Here is a 23861-nt window from a genome sequence, read left to right on the forward strand (position 1 = left end):
GCAGTGCAAGTGTGGTATTTATTATACGAGTAGTAGTATACTTACGTCATAATTTCATAGAAGTTTGACGTTTAAAATAACACTTGCACTGCGTGGGCTATCAAGACCTCTGCAGACTTTTCCTGGTCTAAATCTATGAGTCTATTAACACTTATCTCAGGCGGTTGGTAAAGAAGATGCGCAGTGTTTTTTAGGATTCCGTACCTTAAAAGGAAAAAAAACGACCCTCCTTACGACGACGACGACGTCCTTATAGGATCACTTTGTTGTCCGTTCGTCCGTCCGTCTGTCTGTCAAGACCCTTTATCTCGGGAACGCGTGAAGGTCACGAGTTGAAGTTAAAACCATATACTCAAGTCTACAGCCCCTTGAAGCTGTGAAAAATTCAAACTTTTAAGTTAACATAAAAAAAGATAGTCCGTGACGTTAAAATTATGACGGTTTTAGGCGTGCTATTGTTACAAGTAACAGCGCACATGAACAATGGTTAAGCCGCCGGCTAAAGGGTTACCACTTACTAATGACACGCTGAGAGGGAGGATATATTTGTGAGAAAACTTTTAACGATATAAGGGATAGTAGAGCTTCAATATTGATTGTCCTCTGTTATTATTATCAGCGGACAAAGTCACTTTTGTTTATAAATTATTGAATATTTTATTAGGTTACTGTTGTTACTAATATAAATGATAAGCAATAACTAACACATTTATGGACCATAATTATGTTGTCTTTAATAAAGAAATTATACGTATAATATTATTAAGTATGAGTTTAATTTTTAAGTAGGTTTATTTTTTTTAGTTTAGTTTTTAAATGAATAATTCATAGTTAGTTTTAATTTTTTTTATATTATTATTAATAATAAACATGGTTCTTTGTGGAAAAAAAATACATAGTAATATAAAATAAATATGAATTGTAACGTTAAATTTCAGCTTTACTTCTTGGCATTCTCAGACCCGGCAAGAATCTTAATTCTCAATTATGAATACTTAAATGCATAATTATTGTGTCAACATTGGTCCGAAACGAAATGTAAAATAGTTTACAGTGAGTAATTGTATGTTACTAAAGTTACTTACGTACTAAAAGTCGAAAACATATTTTTTTACATTTTAAAAACTTCTTATACATCACTTTTTTTTTTCAAAGAACGATGTTCACGCCAGCATCAAAGTGGTAAAGCTACGAATTATGCAAAATTTAAACAATAATATGCTTTTTGTCAATGTAAATACCAACTAACTTGACTCTTGTGTCGCTCTATGGTTTATGTTTTTTCTTTTTCATACGCTGCGCAGGCACGTGTCGCCGCGTGGCACAAACCGCTCCGTATACAAATTATGGCTTACAGAACCCTAAAATGTTATTTTTTTATATTCAGTTTGTTCGAGTTAAGTCGTGCATACGTTTGTTAGTTTAGTGTGCATGAATAGGTTTAGTGTAAAATTTTAAATGATTGGTTTGGCGTGATTTTACTTGGTTTTTTTTTGTTGCATGTTACTAAACATGCAATATGAGCAAATTTTTCTATAGTAAAACACCAGGTAATGACAAGGTAATGCCAAGTTCAAAAAAGTGGAATTTGCGAGGCAGGCACCACTTTTGAATACTTGATAATCCAAAATATATTCAGCTTAATAAACAAATGGAATTTGGCGTATTCATTGAGATACCTTAGTTAGCCTAGCTAGCCAAGATGCCAATCTAAATAGCTTTTAATGTCTCTCTGTCGCACTAATATGGAAGAGTGATAGAGAGACTACCCTTTTGAATGAATGAAAACATTTATTTTCAGGCAACTATTGGCCCATAGATAAATACCTTAAAACTAGCATACACCTTACCTTACCTTACCTTTTGTTCGCTAGGGCGCAAATGAATGGTATCTTGGTTAGACCCTCAGCTTCGCTGTCGATTGTGATAATATTAACGTCTAAAATCGGTATTTTTATTATATACCGTCATACTTAGCTAACAAACAGTTCATTTATTCGCAGTATTCGCTCAATATAATTACGATTACGATTTTATTATTTCAATTTCAATTTTCATTTATTTAAGGACCAACTAACTGAGATCATTTTTGTTAGTAGTACCTACTTACGATACGACTAATAAAATATTGTTGGTATTATACTCTATAGGTATACTGTAGTTTAAAAATAAATGAAATTAAATCAAACTAAAATCCATTCCGGATTTTGAAAACGGGGCATACATTTTATAAGTAATTAAGGTTAGTTACCTAACTATACTTTATTTCTTTTATTTACCTACTTACTCGTAGAAGCTTGAAACTAGCTATGCACATGATGCCAATTGACCCTTGATTCCCACGATGAACTTCACATTTCAACAACTTGTATAAACACATCAAAACACATCAAAATCCAACAAAGAACAAATCTGCACAACGCTTGTTCCGTCACATACAGCGTTACCAACATACACGTGCAGTTCAACAAAAGATCCCCCGAAGAAAATAGTGCGACAGGGCCACTGTTATAACTGCATTTTTATTTTGGTTAGTTGAGGGCAATTAGGCGAAAGTTATTACTGCCGACAAGCCCCTATGTTATCGTTTTAGCAAGTTTATTTTGTTATAATCGTATTTGATTACATAGGTACCTATGAATCCTATTATTTAACCATAAATGGAGCATTCCACGGGCTGTCCCGTACAAACGCATTTTATTCCCTGTGTTGCGACTTTTTTTTCGGCATTTAAAGCACCATTGACCATTTGTCATAGAAAAGGAAACTCTTATACCTGCAAATCTTCAGAAAATTCGCATTTGTACGGGACACACGGTAGACAATTTAATGGAATGCTCTAGATATAGATTCACGGGTCATTAATAGGTGTACCTACATACCACAAATCAAAAGTACCTAAACTCTAAATCATAATTAGATTCCAAAAAATGTTGCCACTGCAATAATTTGTTTGTAAAATAGTAAATTCCTTTATAAATACGCTAAGATAATTTATTTATTGGTAATTTTACGCTTACGATTTAAAAAAGTACTTTTATTTACTTATTTTTAAATAAATCAAGACGCGCTAGTAAAAAGTGGCAACATTGTCTTACTTTTTTTAGAATCTAATTATGATTTAGAGTATAAGTACCTATGTACATAAGTACCACAAATCAAAAGCTGTGTAAAACCCAGGCAAATTTTTGCTCAAATAGTTTAATGAAATGACTAAAATAATAGTACTAAATAGAACTATTCCTAATAACTATTATTTTAGTTACCTATTTCACAAGTAGTATTTCTGTCAAAATATTCTATTTCTTTTAATTAATAATACCAATTATATACTAGAAGGCCCATCATATACACTTTAAGTGCACAGGTGTGCTACGAGCCCTAAGCCGTAGCTATCTTGGTTGTGTTTCTAGTTCTCGTTGTGTAGTAAAATAAAAAAATGATGTGTGTATTTATATATGTATGTATAACTAACAAACTGTATTGTTACAGTTTGGTAGTGTATGGTAATTGGTAAATAATTGCCACTTAATGTCGCCTTTTAAACTTTCAATTACAATTAGCACACAAAATCGGCGATCTGTTACAGGAAATCAAGTTCGCTACTCTCAAATTCTTTATTTATGTTAGGCTTCAAATAACGGTTCAAAGCTTAATAGTTACGAGTACAATACGACACGTTTAACTTAAAGGAACCTCTTATTATCAACGCCTAATAGTTTACCACGAGCAATCTTTCTAAAGTCCATTAACACTTTTCGCTGTCTTGGTCTCGGTTGTTTTTGTCCCGGCCAGGAAAAATTGAAGTGGAATACAAACGGCCACGGAAACCAATTTTAACTAATTTCCAAACATGGATGAAGCTATCAGCTTGTTTTTTTGATGATTAGTATACCTCAGAACTCCATCGTTTCTTGACCGATTTTGAAAACTATATTTTTTTCTGACGATGAAACTATTAAAACTCAAATGGAAAAATCCGGTGACAATATATTATAAATGTTACGTACTTACCTAAAAACAAAAGCATGAACACTTTGGACTTGTTACATTGACATGTTGAGAAAAGTCGCATTGTAAAACGGTTGATTTTTGGCAAGTCATAAAAAGTGTAAGGTGACATATGCTAGTCGAATCGCAAGAAATACAATGTCACTAAGTTTAAGACTAAATTTAAACTTACCATCTTTGTTCATGCCCATGGTGAGGCATTTCTTGAGTCGGCAGGCCTGGCACTGGTTCCGATGTGCCTTGTCTACAACGCAGCGGCCAGTGCCCGCCTGACATCTGCCAAAAAATGTTTTTAGTCAGACCTATTGAAATCTTAGAATACTGACTGATATAGATGTCATATCATCATCCTACGATAGAAAAAGTAGCCAAGGCCTCCGGTGCTATAGATGCCTGTTTCAAGCCAGCACAGGTGACCCCATAATACGGGCCACCCGGAGCCACCGGTACGGTTACCATCAGTTTGTCACTGACATAAACGCCGTCGAGAACGTAATTTACTTTCTATACATCCCGTTTGCCCTAATATGCGAGTGCGAGCGGGATGTATAGAAAGTAAATTACGTTCTCGACGGCGTTTATGTCAGTGAGAAACTGATGGTAACCGTACGGGTCACGACAGTAGAACCTTTCCCAATTTCTCGACTGCCATCATACCTATATGTACAGTAGTTTTTCTATTTTCAGATGATACACATAATCAAATAATAAAATAAAAAGCCTTTTATTTCCCGCTAAATTGTTACAGATAAAACGATTTCTTACTTTATGTTAATTATGATGGTTAGTAAATCAATTTTTGTGTATTGCACACAATACCTATACACACATATTTTCTCCTAATTGTCAACCGACTTGTGGCATGTCTCGTCTCTCTTTTTTTAGATTATAAATAGAATCCGCTAATAATTACAAGCTTTTATTTACTTGCCATATATGTTAGTTAGTTAGTGTCAAATCTTGCAAGAAAAATTTGCTCCATTTACCGATTTCTGATTGAGCTGAAAATTTGCATACATATATCGTCAGGTGACAACCAAAACTTATTAATTACTACCACAAGTTCATAGCCATAGTGAACCCTATTAGTACCACAATAAGATCGATTTTCGTCTAATTATTTTTAGTGAGTTTTGGTTGTCACCTGACGATATGTAATGCTGGCACTGTCTTCACATGGCTGTATTTGGCAAATATTCTTGTTGCATCTCTTTCCTTTGACATATAAACCAAAAACATAAGTCGGGTGACAATGCAATATTATAGTACCATCGAGATAGGAGGTGGCCATAGGAACTCTAGCTGTGATGAAACAACGCAACCTAATTGTGTGTGGGGGTTTTTAGTATTGTCTTGATGAGTAGGTATAAGTTTCCTGTGGTAATAAAAGTACAGTTAGCGATAAAAGCATGTACCAAAATTTTAATTTTGGCCAAGAACTTATTTTTAATCAAATCTACAATGAAATATTACGCATAACTTGGATATTTATATAAAATATCGACAAGACAGTAAACATTATAACATGATATTGAAAACACGACAAGCAATGACAGCAAAAAAATAACAAAAGAACTCTCAATTAATGTTGGCCCCCTATAATGAAATCAAGCAATCAAATCCCACTAATCCCTACCAAAAACTGGGCAACACCAGTGAAAGGGAATGCAAAGAGGTCGCATCTGTAGCGGGTCTATGGCAAAAATTACAATAGAGGGGCTGGCAGCACTTGAACCCACTTAATCCGTAGACTGGTAAGCATATTTCTATTCTTGTTGCATCTGTGCCCATGGTAAGGTGTGAGGTTATGATAGCGATAAAAAAGCGGGAAACATAGGGACGAGGGCCATCGTAAATATTATAGGGATTTAAAAGAATTGTAGCTGGGAGTTTTCACCAAAAGAGCGTAATATGTAGTGTTTTTATTTGTGAGAATTGAGGAGTCACATAACTGATAAAATACATTGGAGAATTTTTTTACTTCTTTCAAAGACTTTTTATTCTGATTAGAAATAATCAAATACGATTTCTAACTTCGAGAAAGTACATAAGTATTTTAAATGTTTATGGCACCTCTAATTCTGATTTACTAAGACATATTTATCTTTTATTGATATTTAAATTATACCTAAGTAATGATAATATCAATTTATCAAACGATTACCTAATATTATGAATGAAATCAAAGCCAACTGCGCTCAAAATGAAAACATACCTATGTAAATATAATCAGAATTAATGAAGTAATTAAACAAGGCTTGTATCATTTTTTTATTTATTTCACTTTAGTACATTCCTGAGTTTTTACTCCATATCTACCTCTAGAACGCTAATCGCTTCTCCTCTATCACTCTGGCGGAGCCGAAACATCCCCGATTCGGGGGTATTTAAATGTGATGCGAATTTAATTTTCGTTTTTTACGGCAAGTGCACTGCCGGTTGCTGTTCACTGTTTACCGTTCCGACGAATAATGGATACTTTATCATTTTAAATATAGGTAAGTAACATGTTATTTGAAAAAACGATTTATCATGTTTTCTAAATAATAAAATATCTTCGGATTGGGGCGGTAGTTCGGTATTTTCGGTTTGCGTCGGCTTAAACTTTTAAAATATTAGAATGTTTTAATCAATTATCAATAGGCAAGTTAGTATGAATGACAATGTTTACTAAAGTTAGGGATTATATAGTCACCTATTATGCAGGAAATTGCTTACAGTTTGGAATTGTTAAAAAATAATAGTGGATTTCCCTCTATAAATTGTACTGTATTCGACAAGTACCTTACCCACGGTAATATTTTGCACTTGCTTAGGTACTAATATCCAATATAAAAAATGCAGGGTAGATGCGACTGATAATATTAAAAACAGTTTAACATTTGGCTCCCTATTCGATTAATTCACCCGCGTAATGTTATTATGAGCGCGCCCTTAAAGCTACACCATAGATAACAAAAACGGCGTATACGCATCGTTTTTTGGTACACTTGAGCCCTTATAGCATTAACGCCAAGGAGATGGTCAAGTGTGACATGTGTACCAGCTTTATGGCAGATTGAATGCCGTGGTCTCATTACCTTTTTAATTTGAAATGTGCTACCATGCTTATATTTTTGAGATAGAGTCTGTCATAGTTATAGTAGGTCAAACTACATTTGTCAGTAAATAAGAACAAAAAAACTATACTCATCCTTTTTTTTTTGGGTGCTAGTTCATACTAGTGTAAGACAAAGATAGTATGATTCTCTCTATCTATGTTTGAAACGAGACAGTCCTTTGACAAACTATACCAACTTTGTCAGCAGATGTAGGTACCCCGTGAATTTGAAAAATATAGTCGAAATTTCAGACCACACATTATTTAGAATTTCGTTTTTAATACCTACAGACAAATTACTAATACTTATACTAACTACTTTGATATTTTCAGATACAATAACAGCATATCGCCATCGCTAACAGCAAAATAAGTACCTAACATAGTTGCAATACGTTTGCGGTCTTTTTGTACAAACAAATATCATTACATCGGAAAAAAATGCTAACATTATTTCTCCATACAAAATGTTACCATGCTGAAGTCAGTGGCGCCATCAATAGAAGCAAATGTAAGTTGGTAGGAATTCGGGTCCCTTTTGCGACAAATGTCAACTTGCTCCTAAGCCTATTACTGGGGATTATCGGTAATGAAAATATATTTAATCTGTATTAGTCCTCTGTGTTGGCAGAACTGCTTTCATTCGGGCACTAGCTTTGATTGGAATTTTCCTTATTTCATGATGTGATTGCTTTCTTATGTTGACCCTAAGTTGATCTGTCATAAGCTGATATTTTCCCGTTCTATGTTGTACCCTACAGTTGTAGCGCATACTTGTTTTCCATCGTATTTTCACGGAAACGTACGAACGTGTCTTGCTATTTCAATCAGTCTCGGTTCAAAAAGTACTGAGGTTGACTGAAGTAGCATGACAAATGCGAACGTTTCCGAGAAAGTGCGATGGAAAACAATTATACACTACATCTGTACCAATTTACTACGAGGGGTTTGAAGTTAATTTGTTTATACTTAAATAGTTTTGGTTACCTACCAGAAATAATAAAATGATTTGTTATGATATTGAAGTTAAAATCGCGTGTCCTTTGAAACAGTTGCAACGTTTAAATCCTGATAAACTTTTTGGAATGTCGAAATTTCAATACTTCGCTCGTTCGGCTTTTAATGTAAATAAACCCTCTTATTAAACAATAATTTGGCAAGCAAATAAGTAAATTAAAACTTGAAGAAACTTGTAGTCAAGGCCAGATCCAATTTATGAGAGGTCGAATTCAATATATCGTCAGTTGACAACCAAAACTCACTAAACAAAAATCAACCTTACTTTGGTACAAATACGGTTCACTATGGCTATGAACTTGTGGTGGTAATTAGTGAGTTTTGGTTACCAAGTTACCTCATCAATCTCATTTAAGAAATACAGAACATCAAGTCGGAGTGTGCTTGTTTCTCCTACGGCATGGTAAGGAGAAGTAAGGCTAACGTTGCCAATCGTGGCAGAGACGGACGACGATAACGATGTTACATTGTGTATACATAAAGGCATACACATACACCATTGCACTACCAACAGTGAAGGGTTGAGGACCTACCAAAAGGAAAAAAAACTTTGTCTGGTCGTCAACTCATAAATGACTCAGTGACCCCATTACGGAAATGTTCCAAATTTCGCCAAACCATTACATTACGTACCTACATGTTACACATCGGTTGTTAGTTTAGGTGTATCGCTACCGGCCGCGTCTATTTGTCTAACTATTCGATGTAGTGAACTATGTCACACCTGTGACCCGGTTGACGTTTTGTATCGGATCGGACTAAACATGACTTTCTCCGGTTTTCGTAATATTTATACTAGCTTTTGTCCGTATAAAAACGTTTCGGTATTTAATGATATTCTCATCTTCTCTCACTCTCTTACCTACACTATTTAACCCTTAGGTGGCAATTTCCAGATAAAAAGTAGGTATCCTGTGTGTTACGGCCCGATTCGAACTTTAGGATACGTCAGTTAATAGATCTAGAAACGATATGGATTAGATACGTCAGTGTCAAATGTGACGGTTCTTCAAACAAAAACGTCACTTTTGACACTGACACATCTAATCCATATCGTTTCTAGATCTATTGATTGACGTATCTCAAAGTTCGAATCGGGCAGTTAATCATAGTTATACGTAAACTATTCCAAGCTATGAAAAGTTTAATTTAAGTAAGTTAAGGTAAAGGGCCCCTGTTTCGGCAGGTTAAGGCTCTTGAGAGTTTGTATATTTTTTTTAAATATAACTAAGCATATTAATACCTTGAAAGCTTTTGAGTAAGTTATATTAGTTCTTTGTTAATAATTTAATGCATAAACTATAGGGTTTTACATGGTATAATAATATACTCCGCCTGGTACTCCATTCCGAGATTCGCGTATGACCTAACTGACACGCGCCTACGTCATCATGCTGTTTACAGGTTCTCAAACTTTGAAATGTGGGAGAATTTTAACCAACGGTGAAAATTATTTTAACGGCATTAATTTTAAGTTATTCATGTAGAAACATAGTAAAATAAAACAAATCTAATGTATTAAATTAAACTTTATTTATCTATACAAGACAAACGTTTAAAAAACTAATTCACAGTTACACATTAATTACCAAGCTTACGACGTGAAAAGTTTGGAAAACACTGCGACTGCTGACACTGAGCGAGAAGGAAATAACAATTAACACGCGTTCGACAAGGATGACGGTCAGGGCATGAAGTTATCTAGATCCGAATTGTCAAATGTGCACAGCGCTATCCTGTGTTGCCAGTAGTATAAACAGAATTACCCGAAAGTCTGAAATTTCTTTCGTGAATCGGAAGATATTGCTAACGAGTAATTAAAAATGACGTGTTATTGTAAAATTTAAGCTAAAATACATATAAATGAAAATTATAAAATTATAAAGAAATATTTTAACTTATTAACCATAGGTATAATGTACCCATGTAACATGTTATGTTGAAATAAAGTGGCAATGTTATTGTGACGTAGGCCCGTGTCACTCTGGGAATGGAAGACCATGTTTTATTAGACCATGGGGTTTTAGTTGAAACTTTTTTTTAATGATTTTTTTCGTGAACCTCTTATTTGACTCCCATTTCGTGATACAAATTTAGCTCAGCTCCTAAGTTCGTGAATTCGTGTCCCCTGTTTCGGAATAAATTTTCTTAGAGTAAATGGTGATAATTTGCTGATAATCATTTTAAATATTTAACGGTCTTACCTACTTACGAGTAACTGTAAGGTCAAATTAAAAATAATATTTAAAAAAAATGTTAAATTGAGAGCTAGCTTAAAGTTTTTTGTACTCGTCGACTTTAATGGTTGAATTACGACTTTGTAAACCATATGGGTACTTTAATACTTGATTAAAAGCCAAACTATATAAATAAAAAAAATTAAAGAAAAAAACCATAATAAAAAATAAATAAAAAAAAATACTATCTTATACGTTAAATATAAACATACACAAAAATAAATCACATAAATTGAATTATAAATAAAATTGTGCTAGTAGTTAATATGAGAATATACGTGGAATATACCTTAATTTTTTGAACTCGGTCACATTCAAACTCGTTTTATGAGAATTCTAGTGAAAAAAACATATACCGAATTTCTCTCATACGAAACTTCATGAAATACATTAATTGTTTTCTAATTTATTTATTTAATTATCTTCGTTGTTATATTTAAAAACAAGCACTCAAAATGTATCTAGAAAACCCTCGATTCGTTAGTGGCACGAAATAGGAGACACACGTAAAATAAAATGACCGCTATTTCGTGAGTCGATTTATTGCAATTTTTAGGTATTTCTATGCATATATTCAATCTTTTTTCTTATCAAATCAATTACTAAGGAACCCACAGAAACACTCCCAAAAACTTTTATTCGAATGGGTTTAGCTTTTCCTTCCTATAAGCTTAACAAGTGAGAGCGCGCACCTTACGCCTAAAAAAAGTGCACGCATACAACACAGCTGTTTGCGGCCGTCTGACAGTTTCGACCGTCGTATTACTCTCAGTTTAATCACTAAAATATTGGTTATTATTTTATTGAAGAGATTAAATAATACAGATTTTTTTCATATGTATAATTTGAATAAAAAATATTTGAATGCCTTATTATTTGCGCCAGAAACAAAACTAACGAAATAACGTACTAACACGAACTTGGGGCCCGTTACCTTATGTACATAGGTATACATTCAATTAAATATTCGCTTTACACATGTAATAGCTCTCTATAATAGAGCTCGACGTCACACCGATCCTTTTACTTTGACAGAATACCTAAAAAAAACAAATTTTAACTAGTAAAAACTCGTTTTCCCCAGTTAAATCTAGTTATAACTAAAATTTATTTTGAATAATGAGTGAAAACTAGTTTTAACCGAGGCACTTTGTGAAAACTAGTTTTGACTGAAAATTTCAGTTAAAACTAGTTTTCACCAAGGCGTTTCGGGAAACTAGTGAAAACGCGTTTTCACCAGGGCGTTACATAAAACTTGTTTTAACTAGAGAAAATGCGTTTTCACTTAAAACGGATTTTTACGGTAACATTCAAGTTTTAATAAAAATACCGGGGATACGAAAAAGTAAAATATAAATATATTTTGACCTTTGTATGGAGTTTAAATTTGGCCGACTTGGACGACCTGCACCTGTTTTTTTCTTAAAAGTTTTGTTCTATGGGGTCATATTTTTTGGGGTCATAAAAAATTATCTTCTACCATTTCCTAATCAGGACACTATACCGAATATGCCCTTAAACGGATCCCTACTAATTTTGTTACAACCTGTATATACATAAGTTTTTATCGTGAAAATTATAAGTTTGTGTACCTACCTACTGTTAAGTCTGTTAATTATCAAAGGATTCCATCTAATCGACAATGTGAAGATGATTTACAAGAACTAGTAAGCTAAGTACCTATGTAAAACAACAGCTGAACTTAGTAAATATGTAGTAAGTTGCTTGCTCCAAAAAAACAAGATCATTAATGAATCATAGTGCTTTAATAACGTAAAGTGAATAGTGTAAGAGTCATTAAGTGTCTATTCTACGGCCCGATTCGAACTTTAAGATTCGTCAATTAATAGATCTAGAAACGATATGGATTAGATATATCCGTGTCAAATGTGACGGTTTTTCAAACAAAAACGTCACTTTTGACACTGACACATTTAATCCATATCGTTTCTAGATCTATTAATTGACGTATCTTAAAGTTCGAATCGGGCAGAAAGTAAGTAGGTAGGTACGATAATTATGTAAGTAAGTATATTCCTTCAATACCCGTACTAAACTAGAAAAACAGTCTTCCATTTAAATCAAGGAGTAAGGACGAGTTTACAGTAGGTCAACGGATAAATGTAGCATACTCGTAATGTGGTTGCTACATCGACATACGGCGCAATAAATAGCAAACATACGTAGGCCGTTTAGTATGACATCTCATTGCAAGACTATATCCTCGCCACATGAACAAATATTATTTTTATAGGTAATATTTGACTAACCTAATTATAATTTAAAACATACTTAATATTAAGTAGGTATTTGTAGACACATATACAATCAGAAATGAGGAGATCCGTAGACGAACTAAAGTCACCGACATAGCCCACCGGATTAGCAAGCTGAAGTGGCAATGGGCAGGCCACATTGCACGCAGAGAAGATGGCCGATGGGGTCGAAAAGTGCTCGAGTGGAGACCACGGACTAGCAAGGGCAGCGTAGGACGTCCACCCACAAGATGGACAGACGATCTTGTTAAGGTCGCCGGAAGACGCTGGATGCGGGTCGCTTCCAACCGGCACGTATGGAGGTCCAAGGGGGAGGCCTATGTTCAGCAGTGGACGTCTTATGGCTGAGATGATGATGATGATGATGATTTGTAGACACTTTGTAGACGTAGTGTGCTGTCACTGCTGTCAGCCGCTGGTTGTTATTGTTAAAATTCCTAATAATCATTGGTTGCCAGTGCCACCAAAATCATTGCCACAATTTTATTAGGTACCTAAGTATATTATACGCTTATCATGTTTAAGTAAATACTTAAATAATAACTATATAGCCACAAATACAGAACGACTAAGAAGCATAATAAACTATGTATTAATAACATGGTAGTAACAAAACTATACTGGCTTACGTCAAAAGAAATGTACGGCACATTCTTCCTGCTGGTGAAAATGAGTAGTACAAGATTCTGTACTCTATTTACCCCTATAATATAAGAATAGATACGAATAATGAAGGTGGCTGTAGGAAGCTAACCTGTAGATGAGTTTCCGTCGGACGGAGCGCTTGAAGAACCCGCTGCAGCCGTTGCATGCCAGGATGCCGTAATGTTTGCCGGAGCTGGTGTCGCCGCACACCACGCACACTAGACCTGGGAGAATGAGTGACAACCATCAAATAAAACATCCTTAAAATTGTTGCAACTTATAATTCGATATTTTCTTTTTTACCTAGTTTTAAACAAAGGTTTAAATAAATCATAGCATAGTCGCTAGAGATCCTACGAAGCAAGAGGCATCGGGCCCCGAGTTGTTCCTGAGTTGTGGATGTTTTCTTTGTATTTAAGTATTTATTTATATCTATCTAATAAATAGATGTATATCGCCGTCTTAGCTCTTGAGGTTATTGTGGGATTAGGTAGATTTGTGTGAGATTGTTCCATAAGTAAAGTCTGTGCGGAAAGAGAAGAGTCGGGAAATGTATCAGATCTAAAACATTCTACGACTCTCCTCTTTCCGCACATACATTAATATTTATTTAAAAGCGCTTGTTTGAAAGCTAAAATATAGTTTTTTACTAATAGGTACCTACATACGGTAAAGCTTTGGACAAGCTTTTTTATACATAACACGGTAAAGGTAAACAAAGGCCAAGGATAGAGGACCATAAGAGCACTGTTAAAATCCTTCCGTTCCTCCCAAATACGGTAACCTGAACGATTCCGATCCGACCTGTCTTATCCAGATGCTTAGTTTATTTGATGGGTGGGGCAGGCAGCCAAGACCTGAACGCTAGTGGCGGAGGACGTGTTCACACCTTGTAGAACCTTAATGGTCACCAGGGCGATGCCGACCTGTCTTACCCAGATGGTTAATCTTCTTTGTGGGCGGGTCGGGCAGCCAGGGTCTGAGCGCTGGTGGTGCTAGCGCAGCCGCAACTAATGCGGCTGAGGACGGCGGTGACCAACGCAGTGGTGAAGGGTTCTCATCGCCTGGTAAAAGAAAAAAATACTAAATCAAGTTCACAATACAGGATCAAATTAATTTTTTTCTGACATTACAATTAATTCTGCTTCTAATAGCAAGAAAAATTACATAACAGCCTGTATAAATAAGACAATTAAAACTAAACAGTAGGTACGAATGGTCGAAAGGTTAATAAAGTGAGGTTTAATTCAGTTTGTATACCTCACCGCTTATTAACTTCTACTAGTTACTGACACTGTTGTTGCACTATCTGGTTTTCAGTGTAGTCTAACTATGTCTATGTCTCTAGTTGTGATGTCAGTGTTTAATGTTTGATAAAAGTAGTTAAGAAGAATAGATGTATAATAGTCAAAGGCATTTGACGATATCAAACTGTATATTAGATAAGTACCTACCTACACTTAAAAACTGGCAATTAAATTGAATCCAAAACATTATTAAAGTAAAGCCCTAAAATAAAGTACTACGTAACGCACAGTATTTTAAGTCATTAAGTTAAGTAATGTTTTATTAGCCAGATTATGTTCGTATTGTTGCCATATTTAACGTACACGCGCCGTATTACGTGTTACGTATGTATTACGTTTAAACACATTTTAGGGTTTCGTAGTCACCTAGAAACCCTTATAGTTTCGCCAGGTCTGTCTGTCTGTCTGTCCGAGGCTTTGCTCAGTGATCGTTAGTGCTAGAAAGCTGCAATTTGGCATGGATACATAAATTATGCATTGCGACAATACGCACACGGTAAAAAAGTACAAAAAAATAAATTTTTAGGGTACCAAATAGAGATGTGCGCCGATGGCAAAATCATCGGCGGCGGCGTCCGATGATTTTTTGACCGGCGGCGGCGGCGTGATCGGCGTGAAATCGGCGTGGCATAATTTTTGATACTGCATGAGAGCGTGACTGTAGAAACTGTACATTAAAGCCTTCTGAGTATTTACTAGGCTATCCAAAACATATTATGTGTGTTTTCTAAATTATTGCCGAAAATTATATCCCTTCATGTCACTTGGCAACCATTTATTACCAATACCAACCTAACGGTTACCAACGATATGTTTAAATATTAAAATAAAAAGGATACTTTAAAGCGCAGGATACTTTATTTCCGGCAGTATTTTTACTTACTTTGTAAGCGGAATACAAATAAAACACGAAAAATTATTTATAAGTTAAGTCTTAAATCTATATTGACTTTTCCCGGCCGCTGTCGCCTCACCTAGGATTTGTTACGAAATAATGATGAACTACATACTTTACATTTGTCTAAACTGAAGTTTAACAGAGATGTATGTTGGAATAAAGATGTCATCGTTTCTACTTTGTTTTCTTTACTGCTAGCTTAGTGATGATACTTGGTGGTTTAAGTTCCTTTAAGTAGGTATAATTGTTTAGGTATAGCTTATTACGAAGCTTTAACCTGACTTTTATAATTTTGATTGAAATATATATTGTTAAGTAAAAGAAGCTGATAATCACCATAAAATTACTAAGAATTGATCGTGTGTAATTTTAAATGAAATTGTATATTAAGTGATAAATAAATCAAATCATATCTATCATATGATCACCCTTATGCGTGTCACCAGCATCACACGAGAAATCATAAAATACGCAATTATAATCGTGGTGACAGCTTGCTGGTGATTCTAAGAAGAAAATAGCATGTTTATGTCCTAGGATATGAACCTGCTATTTTCTTGACTTTAGTTCACTGATTAAATTGACAATTAAGAGACTATTAAAGGGATAAGTTCGCCTTTGTACTGCCTATCCTGTACCATAAATTTGTGTTTTGTGTTTTGTACAATAAAGAGTTTATACATATACATACATACATACTATTGATGTAAAACAAAATGCATTCTACAAAAAAGCTGTGCGATAAAATATCAATTAATAACCTGAGATCCAGAATAGATCTTGTTTAAATTAACGCTAAATCGCTATAACAGCTAACACCGCAATGACAAAAATGATGCTAATTTGGTTCACTGGCAAATAATAAGCGAAAAAGCATAAGGATCTTTAAATTATACCTCTGATACTATCTACTCACTACGCAACATGGAATAAGACGCGATAGGTATCAAAATTTTCCACGCCGATTATACGCCGGTCAAATTTATCGGCGGCGGCGGCGTGGAAAAATCGTCGGCGGCGGCGGCGCGGCGGCGCGGCGCACATGTCTAGTACCAAATACAAAAAGTTTTTTTTTGTTTTTTTTTTTTTACTTTGTCCCGATAGTGTGGGGTATTGTTGGATAGGTCTTTCAAAATGAATAAGGGTCTCCTAAAATCATTTTTTGATATAGTTAATATTTTCGGAAATATGCGCTCCGAAAGAAAAAATATATGTGTCGCCCCCCTCTAACTTTCGAACCACGGGTCCAAAAATTATGAAAAAAATTTGAAACAAGAGATTAATAAATTCTTTCCATGAAAACTATAGCGAACATGATCGCTCTAGTCGTTTGTGAGTTATTGCAAAAAATCTTCTTTTCTTACTAAAAAGACGTAATGTATAAAGCGCTGCAAAGGTACTCCCTTATGATCAGTGATCGTACATTTTCCAGCATTTTTGGTGCAGCGGAGTGGTGTTAACGGAATTGGTATAGATAATTTCAACTGAAATGGTAAATTAAGGTTAATATTAACGTAATTAACGCTAATTCATTAGGGTTGAAATTATTTATACCAATTCCGTTAACACCACTCCACTGCACCAAAAATGCTGGAAAATGTACGATCACTGCTTATGATACTTAATAATAGCCCCCGTTTGGCCTATTTTGACAGAATGGTAACTACGAAACCCTACACGAGCATGGCCCGACATGCTCATGGGCCGATTATTAAACCTATTATTCCTGTGTCTGCATAGTTATTGTGTTTATCCCCACCACTTCGGCAATCGGCATGTATTTCGATAGGAACTTATTATAAACGTAATAATTATCCCAAGTTTGTGGTATTAGTACCTAAGTATTTACTTAATATTGGTAATATGTTTTTATTATTTTCTGATCACCTTTAAAAAAAATATGGAACCAAAATAAAATCAAGCAATAAACACTTAATCTCGATATGGCTAATAAAATAACAATTGCAAATTGCACCCTTTCGCTTAATAACATTTCTACTTTATGCTATAAGGGTGCCCCCTTGGTAAACATCGCACACTTGATCCTGAGCCGAACGATGATCGTCCTTGCGCCTCTGATATTTAGGGTTTGTGAAGTGCAAATGATAAGTGATGGTAGGGTGTACTAATGTGGCAAATCAATTAAGTGATTGAGGGTCGAAATGTGTAGGGATGTAGCAATTTGATATGGTTCTGGTCAAATCACGATTTGATCAAAATATTTCTGCGATTAGGGAATTTGATTCGCTATTTAGTTAAGCTGCGTTAGTCTAAGCGAGTACCTACCGCTTATTTGCTTAAAATGTTTTAATATGCGAGCCTTGACTTATTTTGCAATCGGATCACTGAATCAAATGCTTATTTGATTTTTAAGCATGACATGCTAACTAAAAAAAAACTATCTAGTTACACTATTTTTAGCTAAGTAGGTTTAATTCAAATAGTAGGTACCTATAGGGAAGTAAATAATTCTTTAGAGTTGTAGTAAAAGTAAATTTTATAAAAGATCTTCCGCATCTATAATAACGTAAATGTCTCAAATCTCGCTCCTTCTTACAGAAAATTGTCCAACAGATTAAAGGATGACTCTCGCTAGACCGGGCCGTGCCTGGGTCGGGGGACGCGACATGTCACTTTCTATGACGGCTGATCGGTGATCACGGGGTGCTTTCCATAGAAAACGAAGCTCCGGAAGCTCCGGCCCGGCCACGGCCCGGTCTAACGTGAGTCATCCTTAAGGTTGGCTAAATGAGATTTCATAGAACCTTTAGATATATACCTTATAGTCTTTCACTTATAAAATACCAAGCGATAAAAAAAACCGTGCTTACATCGTTTAAAATAAAACAATTAAGCCGAGGTATCCGCGTCGGCCTCAAGGGAGCAATCCCTGTATTGATTTTGCACACATATGCCCGGTTGGTTAGGGTGGACGTGCGGTCACTGTCCCAATCGCCGTGACGGTTAGGTATCTTATATTGGGATGAGAACTATGTATTTATATCGCCACGCGATAGGCACCATACCTTGTTAAATGGGAACAATAATTTTTAATTCACCCTTTTTTATAGTCTTAATTGAGTAAGCTTGCGAATACTTGTAGACAACGGTGGTTTTTTCAGTGCGCTGTAAACTGGGTGCGTAGACTGCGTAGCCGACATGCCAATCGTTTGTACCTACGCTCCGTAGCAAAGGAATCGAAACTGTCACTGTCGCACTCATATGGAATTTAATTTTAATCATATCCATGGTGTTACGAAAGTCATCCTTATTAATGATATTGTATTACCTACTTATTTAATATAGATATTTTTGACTGATCGTATAAGTTTACAGCTTACGCCAATTAATACACGTACGTGCATGTAACTCAAATTAAAACTGACTAATTTTGGTAAATCAATAGAATGAATATAAAGTAACTTATTAAAATAAACTAAAACTACAAAGAAATTAAAATTAAAACTAAAATAAAAGAAACTTACCTATAAAATAAAAACCTAATTATAAAAAGAATACCCCCTCTAGCAGGTCCGCCTGTGGCATGGTACCCATTACGTTTCCTCGCTGAACCGCCAGGGCGATTCGTTGCGAGAAATACGCGCCAGCTCTGGGGTCCCCTGTGGCGTCAATCAGCCGCCCCGACAGGGCCCTCACAAAGGCCTGCATGTCGGCTGACCAAGGGCCCAGTGTCTCTACCGCGAGCGCCGCAAACTCGTAGTCCTTAAGTAAGGACGCATATTTGCGGCGCTTGAGAACCTGGGCCTGGACAGCCGCGCCGCCGGCCTGGGTGCGGGTCGCCTGGATATGGGACTGTGCGAAGGTATCTACGCACGTTGCGTCCCACACCAGGGCCCTACCTAGTTTCCACGGCACCAATGTGGCCCCGTCGGGGCGGCTGCCATCGTCCCTCGCCATGCCCGCGGGTTCGAGAATCGCAGGCACAGAGGCGGTGGCAAGCGACCGACGGACCAAATCATTGATGGTACCGTGGCGAAATAGGCGGCCGGCGCTTTTGGGGCATGAAAGGCCATGTCGGCCCAGCTGATCGACGTTTTTGCCACAGGCGCAAGTGTGAGGGACACATATTTTGGACCCAAGCCTTAAGCATATAGCTATTCTAAAGCTACTTGGGTCCAAAACGGTGCCTATTTGACGGGAAGGGAGTACTCGTAGCCAATGGCCCGACTCGGGGGCTGATACGGCTAGAATTCGGGCACGTTCGAAGTCGTCCGGACTATCCTGAAGAAGTGTGGTATGAGCTGCTTTTAAGGGAGGGGAGTCCCAAGCCCCCTGAATGTGGCTGGCGAGTTGGCGACTGGGATGTCCTCACCTGGACACGACTCACACCAGGCCTCCCTGGCCTCACTTAGATTCGCTATCTCATCGTCAGGTATCTGAGGAAGGTTTAAAATAATACCGAATGAATGAAATTAAGACTACGAAGTTAATACAGCTCTTACGTATATCCAATTTGTTTACAATTCACCCAATAGTGTTCATCAAAGTCACTATTAATAGTGAAACATCCCCGCACTGCCACGGGCAAAAGCTAGTGAGAGACAATGATTCGATTATCACATTGTGCACTAATTTGTAAATCCCCACTTGTCACACACAATAACGGCCCGGGCCTGCACTTGGCAGCTCGCAAAGGTAACACAATGCATCCATATTGTCTGTGCAATTACTGATCAGTCGGGGGTCATGACAGTTTGTTTTGGCGTTATTTAATGTTCAGATGGTTCTATCTAAGGGCTCTAATAATTTTGAGACGTAGGGTTTGTTAAGTATTTTTTTATTTCTAGGAAGGTAACACAGGATAATGGTAATAATTTAATTTATGCACATTATAGCAAAGAATATTAATTTTAATTTTTAACAAGATGAAACGTCTGCGAACGATGCTAAAGCTTAGAATAAATTTAAAAGTGGAAAAATTACAGTCTTAGGTGAGACTTGAACTCGGCCTATGGACTCACCCAAGACAGTAATTTACCCACTTAAAAATTTGTTCTAAGTTCAAAGAATTTCAATATTAAAAGCTGTACTTTACTCGGCAATTTCACGTACCCTACTAGGGGGTTAGAGTAAAGCCAAAAACTTTCTTAGAGGAAAGCCAAACTGAAAGCATATGACTTCAGTAGTTTGAATGTATTTAGTTTAGTCACGGGTGGTTATGTTAGTCTTAACTATGGTAAGTACCTATAACATATCGACATATTAAACAGTTATATTATGTGAACCTTTTATAGAAAACTTCTAACTTTCTAACCAGTTTTCTGACTATATTATATGTCTAGGTATTCGTGGTGAAATATAGTCTTAAGAATACATATCCATATCTACTTATACAGCAAATAGACAGCAATATACTCAATACAAACCTCAAAAATGGAAACGGGAAAAAGAAACGTCCCAAGACATAAAAACGCCGTTGGAGAAAATTGGAAGTCAGACTCGAGGCGGGTATCAAGATAAATCAATGTTACTGTAGTACGGCACTTACAGAACAGGGACTCTGTGGAGAGGACTTCGAAGTTTATACGTGTGTTTTAAGTTGCACGACATTCTCTTTTTTTTGTCGTCACCCAGATGTACAGTCAGCATCAAAAGAGTCTGCCACCCTGGAATACTCTTCCAAAAAGCGATATATTATATCTCTACAGTTCACAGATAAGTACCTAAACTATTACTGTGTAATTGTTCTGCATATGTATAGACAAGACACATATCTCTTTTTGTTAAGTTATTTTATTAGAGAATGGTAGATACTTTTTGATGCGTAGTCTGATCCGTTACTTTTGATGCTGATTTCTGTATTTTTATTTCACCGTATTGTAAACTTTTTATATCATTTTATTAACATGCTATAATAATACGTCTCCAGGGGTGCTATCACTTTATGAAACTCGAATAACGAATAGCCCACCTCTAACAACGTGGAAAATATTTATTATAAAATCAGGCAAAATCCACAAAACGACAGCTGAAAGTCGGCTCCATTCGTCCCGGATCCCGCCCGTCGCCGTGGAAACTTTGTCGCTTGCCGTTTTATTCGCCTTTCTTTTGACGCGGCAAGCTCTTGAGCCTCTCTGATTAATTTCCTCCCCCTTGCCCTCTAAAGCCGGGTTTAAACGCCTCCTACTTACGGCTGTTTGGAATTGTCTGTGACTTTAGGAAAAAGGTTGGGTTAGAAGGGTATTCTGTATAGCTGCTTCGATCAACGGTAGATATCTTAGCTTATTGGTACTTTTATGTAATATTTGTTTGAATAAGTAGTTAGAGTAAATAAGTATCTTGGTCTAAGATAAGTCTACAACGATTTTTATAGCACACGCAGTGCAAGTGTTATTTTAAAACATCCAACTTCTATGAAATTATGACGTATAAATAACACTTGCACTGCGATTGCTATCAAAATCGTTAGACTTTTCTTGGTCTAACTGTAATAATATTGTGAAGTGTTTCTGTGTACAGTACAAATTCTAACTTTTAATATGTTTTTTTTAAGACTGCAGGTTGTCTTACGGCACCCACTCATAGTGATCGAATTACACATAATTTGGCGCAAGTGTTGATCCTTCTACTACGCGTAAAGCTAGTAGGTATAAATGTTTAACAAAAATAAGAGAAGACTTCACAAAATATTCTGACGTAATGTTCTTTTATGGTCTTGATCACCACTTCCACTTCACCCAATGGTGCTTTCCGTGTATAAAAAATTATATGCGCGGGTGTGCCTGTAATATATTTAAAAGGTTACTTCCTCAACTCTAACTCCTAACGTGAAAACAACGGGACCAACTGTGAATATCTATCCCTTCAACTAAAAAAATATAGTCCGTCGATGCTAACCTTGTACCAATTTGAATAGAACAAGGTGAGAGAGTGTCATTATAAACGTCATAAGTATTTTCATAGATATTTGACATAGTTATCTTGGTCCGACTCTATCTGTCAGCAAAAAAAAGTACAAATAAACATTTGGACAAATTGAGAACCTTTTACTTTTTGAAGTTTACCACAAGTGGTTATGATAGCTAAAACAGCACACTGGCAACGGTTACATTTTTAGAAATTTATTTCAACGTGGCATTTAAAATTCGAAAATAAATATCAGTAAAATAAATACATTACTAATATGTTTCATTATCCAACATGGCCGCATACTAAATAAAAGCTCAATATTCGAAATGCGAACACATTATTCTGGAACGAAAATGAAATTTCAAATCCCCATCTCCGCTCCTATTGCTTATTTTGTATTCAGAACACACACTGACCGGGTAAAGTGGCAAATCATGGACCGGGCTGAAAATCAGTCAAATAGACCCCGAGTTACTGGCTGGCGCGCGCTGAATACTAATGCCTTCGCCTGCATTAAAAACACAGTGTGGCGAGCGTGAAAAAATCGAATATGATTTGGGTGTTCGTTGCTGTTGATTGTTTAAGACCGGATTTTTCTGATTGTGGGTTGACAGTAAATTGAATAAATTATATTCATGACTATTCATGGTCATGAGTTATATTTTATACATTTGTTACTTTAGAACTTTTAGAAGAAATACGTTCTGCTATAAAGGCCTACACATAGGTACATATAGGCCTACACCTACAGCCATGAACAAATTAATGACACGAGTAACTAATTTGTTATGGAAACGATTTGCATCGTGTTATATTTTAACGTGAGTGATTATATTCAAAGCTGAGCAACTGAATGAAGAGACGAAGGACCGAAAAATTAGAATTTTAAACGTGAGGGCACCAGACGTAAACAAAATTCGAAGCGCTTCGAGAAAAGGTAGGTAGTGCCCTTGCGCTTCGCTTTGCTCGTCTTGGTGGGAGCACTACCGTACCCCCAGATTTCATCAAAAGATAAAGCCAAGCGTGAGTAATATTGCATATGAAATTGTACCTGTCATCCTGTTGTCCTGGTGCTCTTGAGTCAGCTGCAGCGGCGTCTGCGCAACCTCCATTTCAACGTAGTGGATTTTGTGAGATACGCTTTTCTTCAATTTATGCACTGAGTCACTGTTATACTTTACAGTTCTTTCATTCTTTTTTTTTATAGGTATCTGATATACTTAGTTTAAGGATACTTTATTGTTCAATATTTTAATTTGTCCGGCTGTTAGAAAATTAACATACCTAGATAAGAACCTAACTGATTCGATGATAGTAATTCATTAATGTGAAAACTTTCGGGATTTATTTCCCATACGTATTACGTATGGGAAATAAATCCCAAAATTTGCCCAATATCAGACACTCATTATTCGATTATGAAATTTATGAAGTATCTCCTCCACAGACCATCTCGTCATATCAAGTTTTACCTAGCAAGTTATTTTATAACCAATCACT

General features: G+C 36.0%; 1 protein-coding gene across 1 annotated transcript in view; it reads right to left on the reverse strand.

The window, feature by feature from the left end:
- The window catches only part of LOC134805494 (photoreceptor-specific nuclear receptor), a 44964-nt gene extending 21403 nt beyond the window's left edge, over nucleotides 1–23561 (reverse strand). The window contains exons 1-4 of the mRNA XM_063778791.1: nucleotides 23413–23561; nucleotides 14222–14350; nucleotides 13396–13510; nucleotides 4184–4287 (exon numbers count right to left, since the gene is read on the reverse strand). Of these exons, the coding sequence (XP_063634861.1) occupies nucleotides 4184–4287; nucleotides 13396–13510; nucleotides 14222–14350; nucleotides 23413–23473 (409 nt within the window). The 5' untranslated portion in view covers nucleotides 23474–23561. The remainder of the gene's footprint in view (nucleotides 1–4183; nucleotides 4288–13395; nucleotides 13511–14221; nucleotides 14351–23412) is intronic.
- Nucleotides 23562–23861: the final 300 nt, after the last annotated feature.

Source organism: Cydia splendana, chromosome 2 (assembly GCF_910591565.1).
Source record: "Cydia splendana chromosome 2, ilCydSple1.2, whole genome shotgun sequence".
Classification (NCBI taxonomy): domain Eukaryota; kingdom Metazoa; phylum Arthropoda; class Insecta; order Lepidoptera; family Tortricidae; genus Cydia; species Cydia splendana.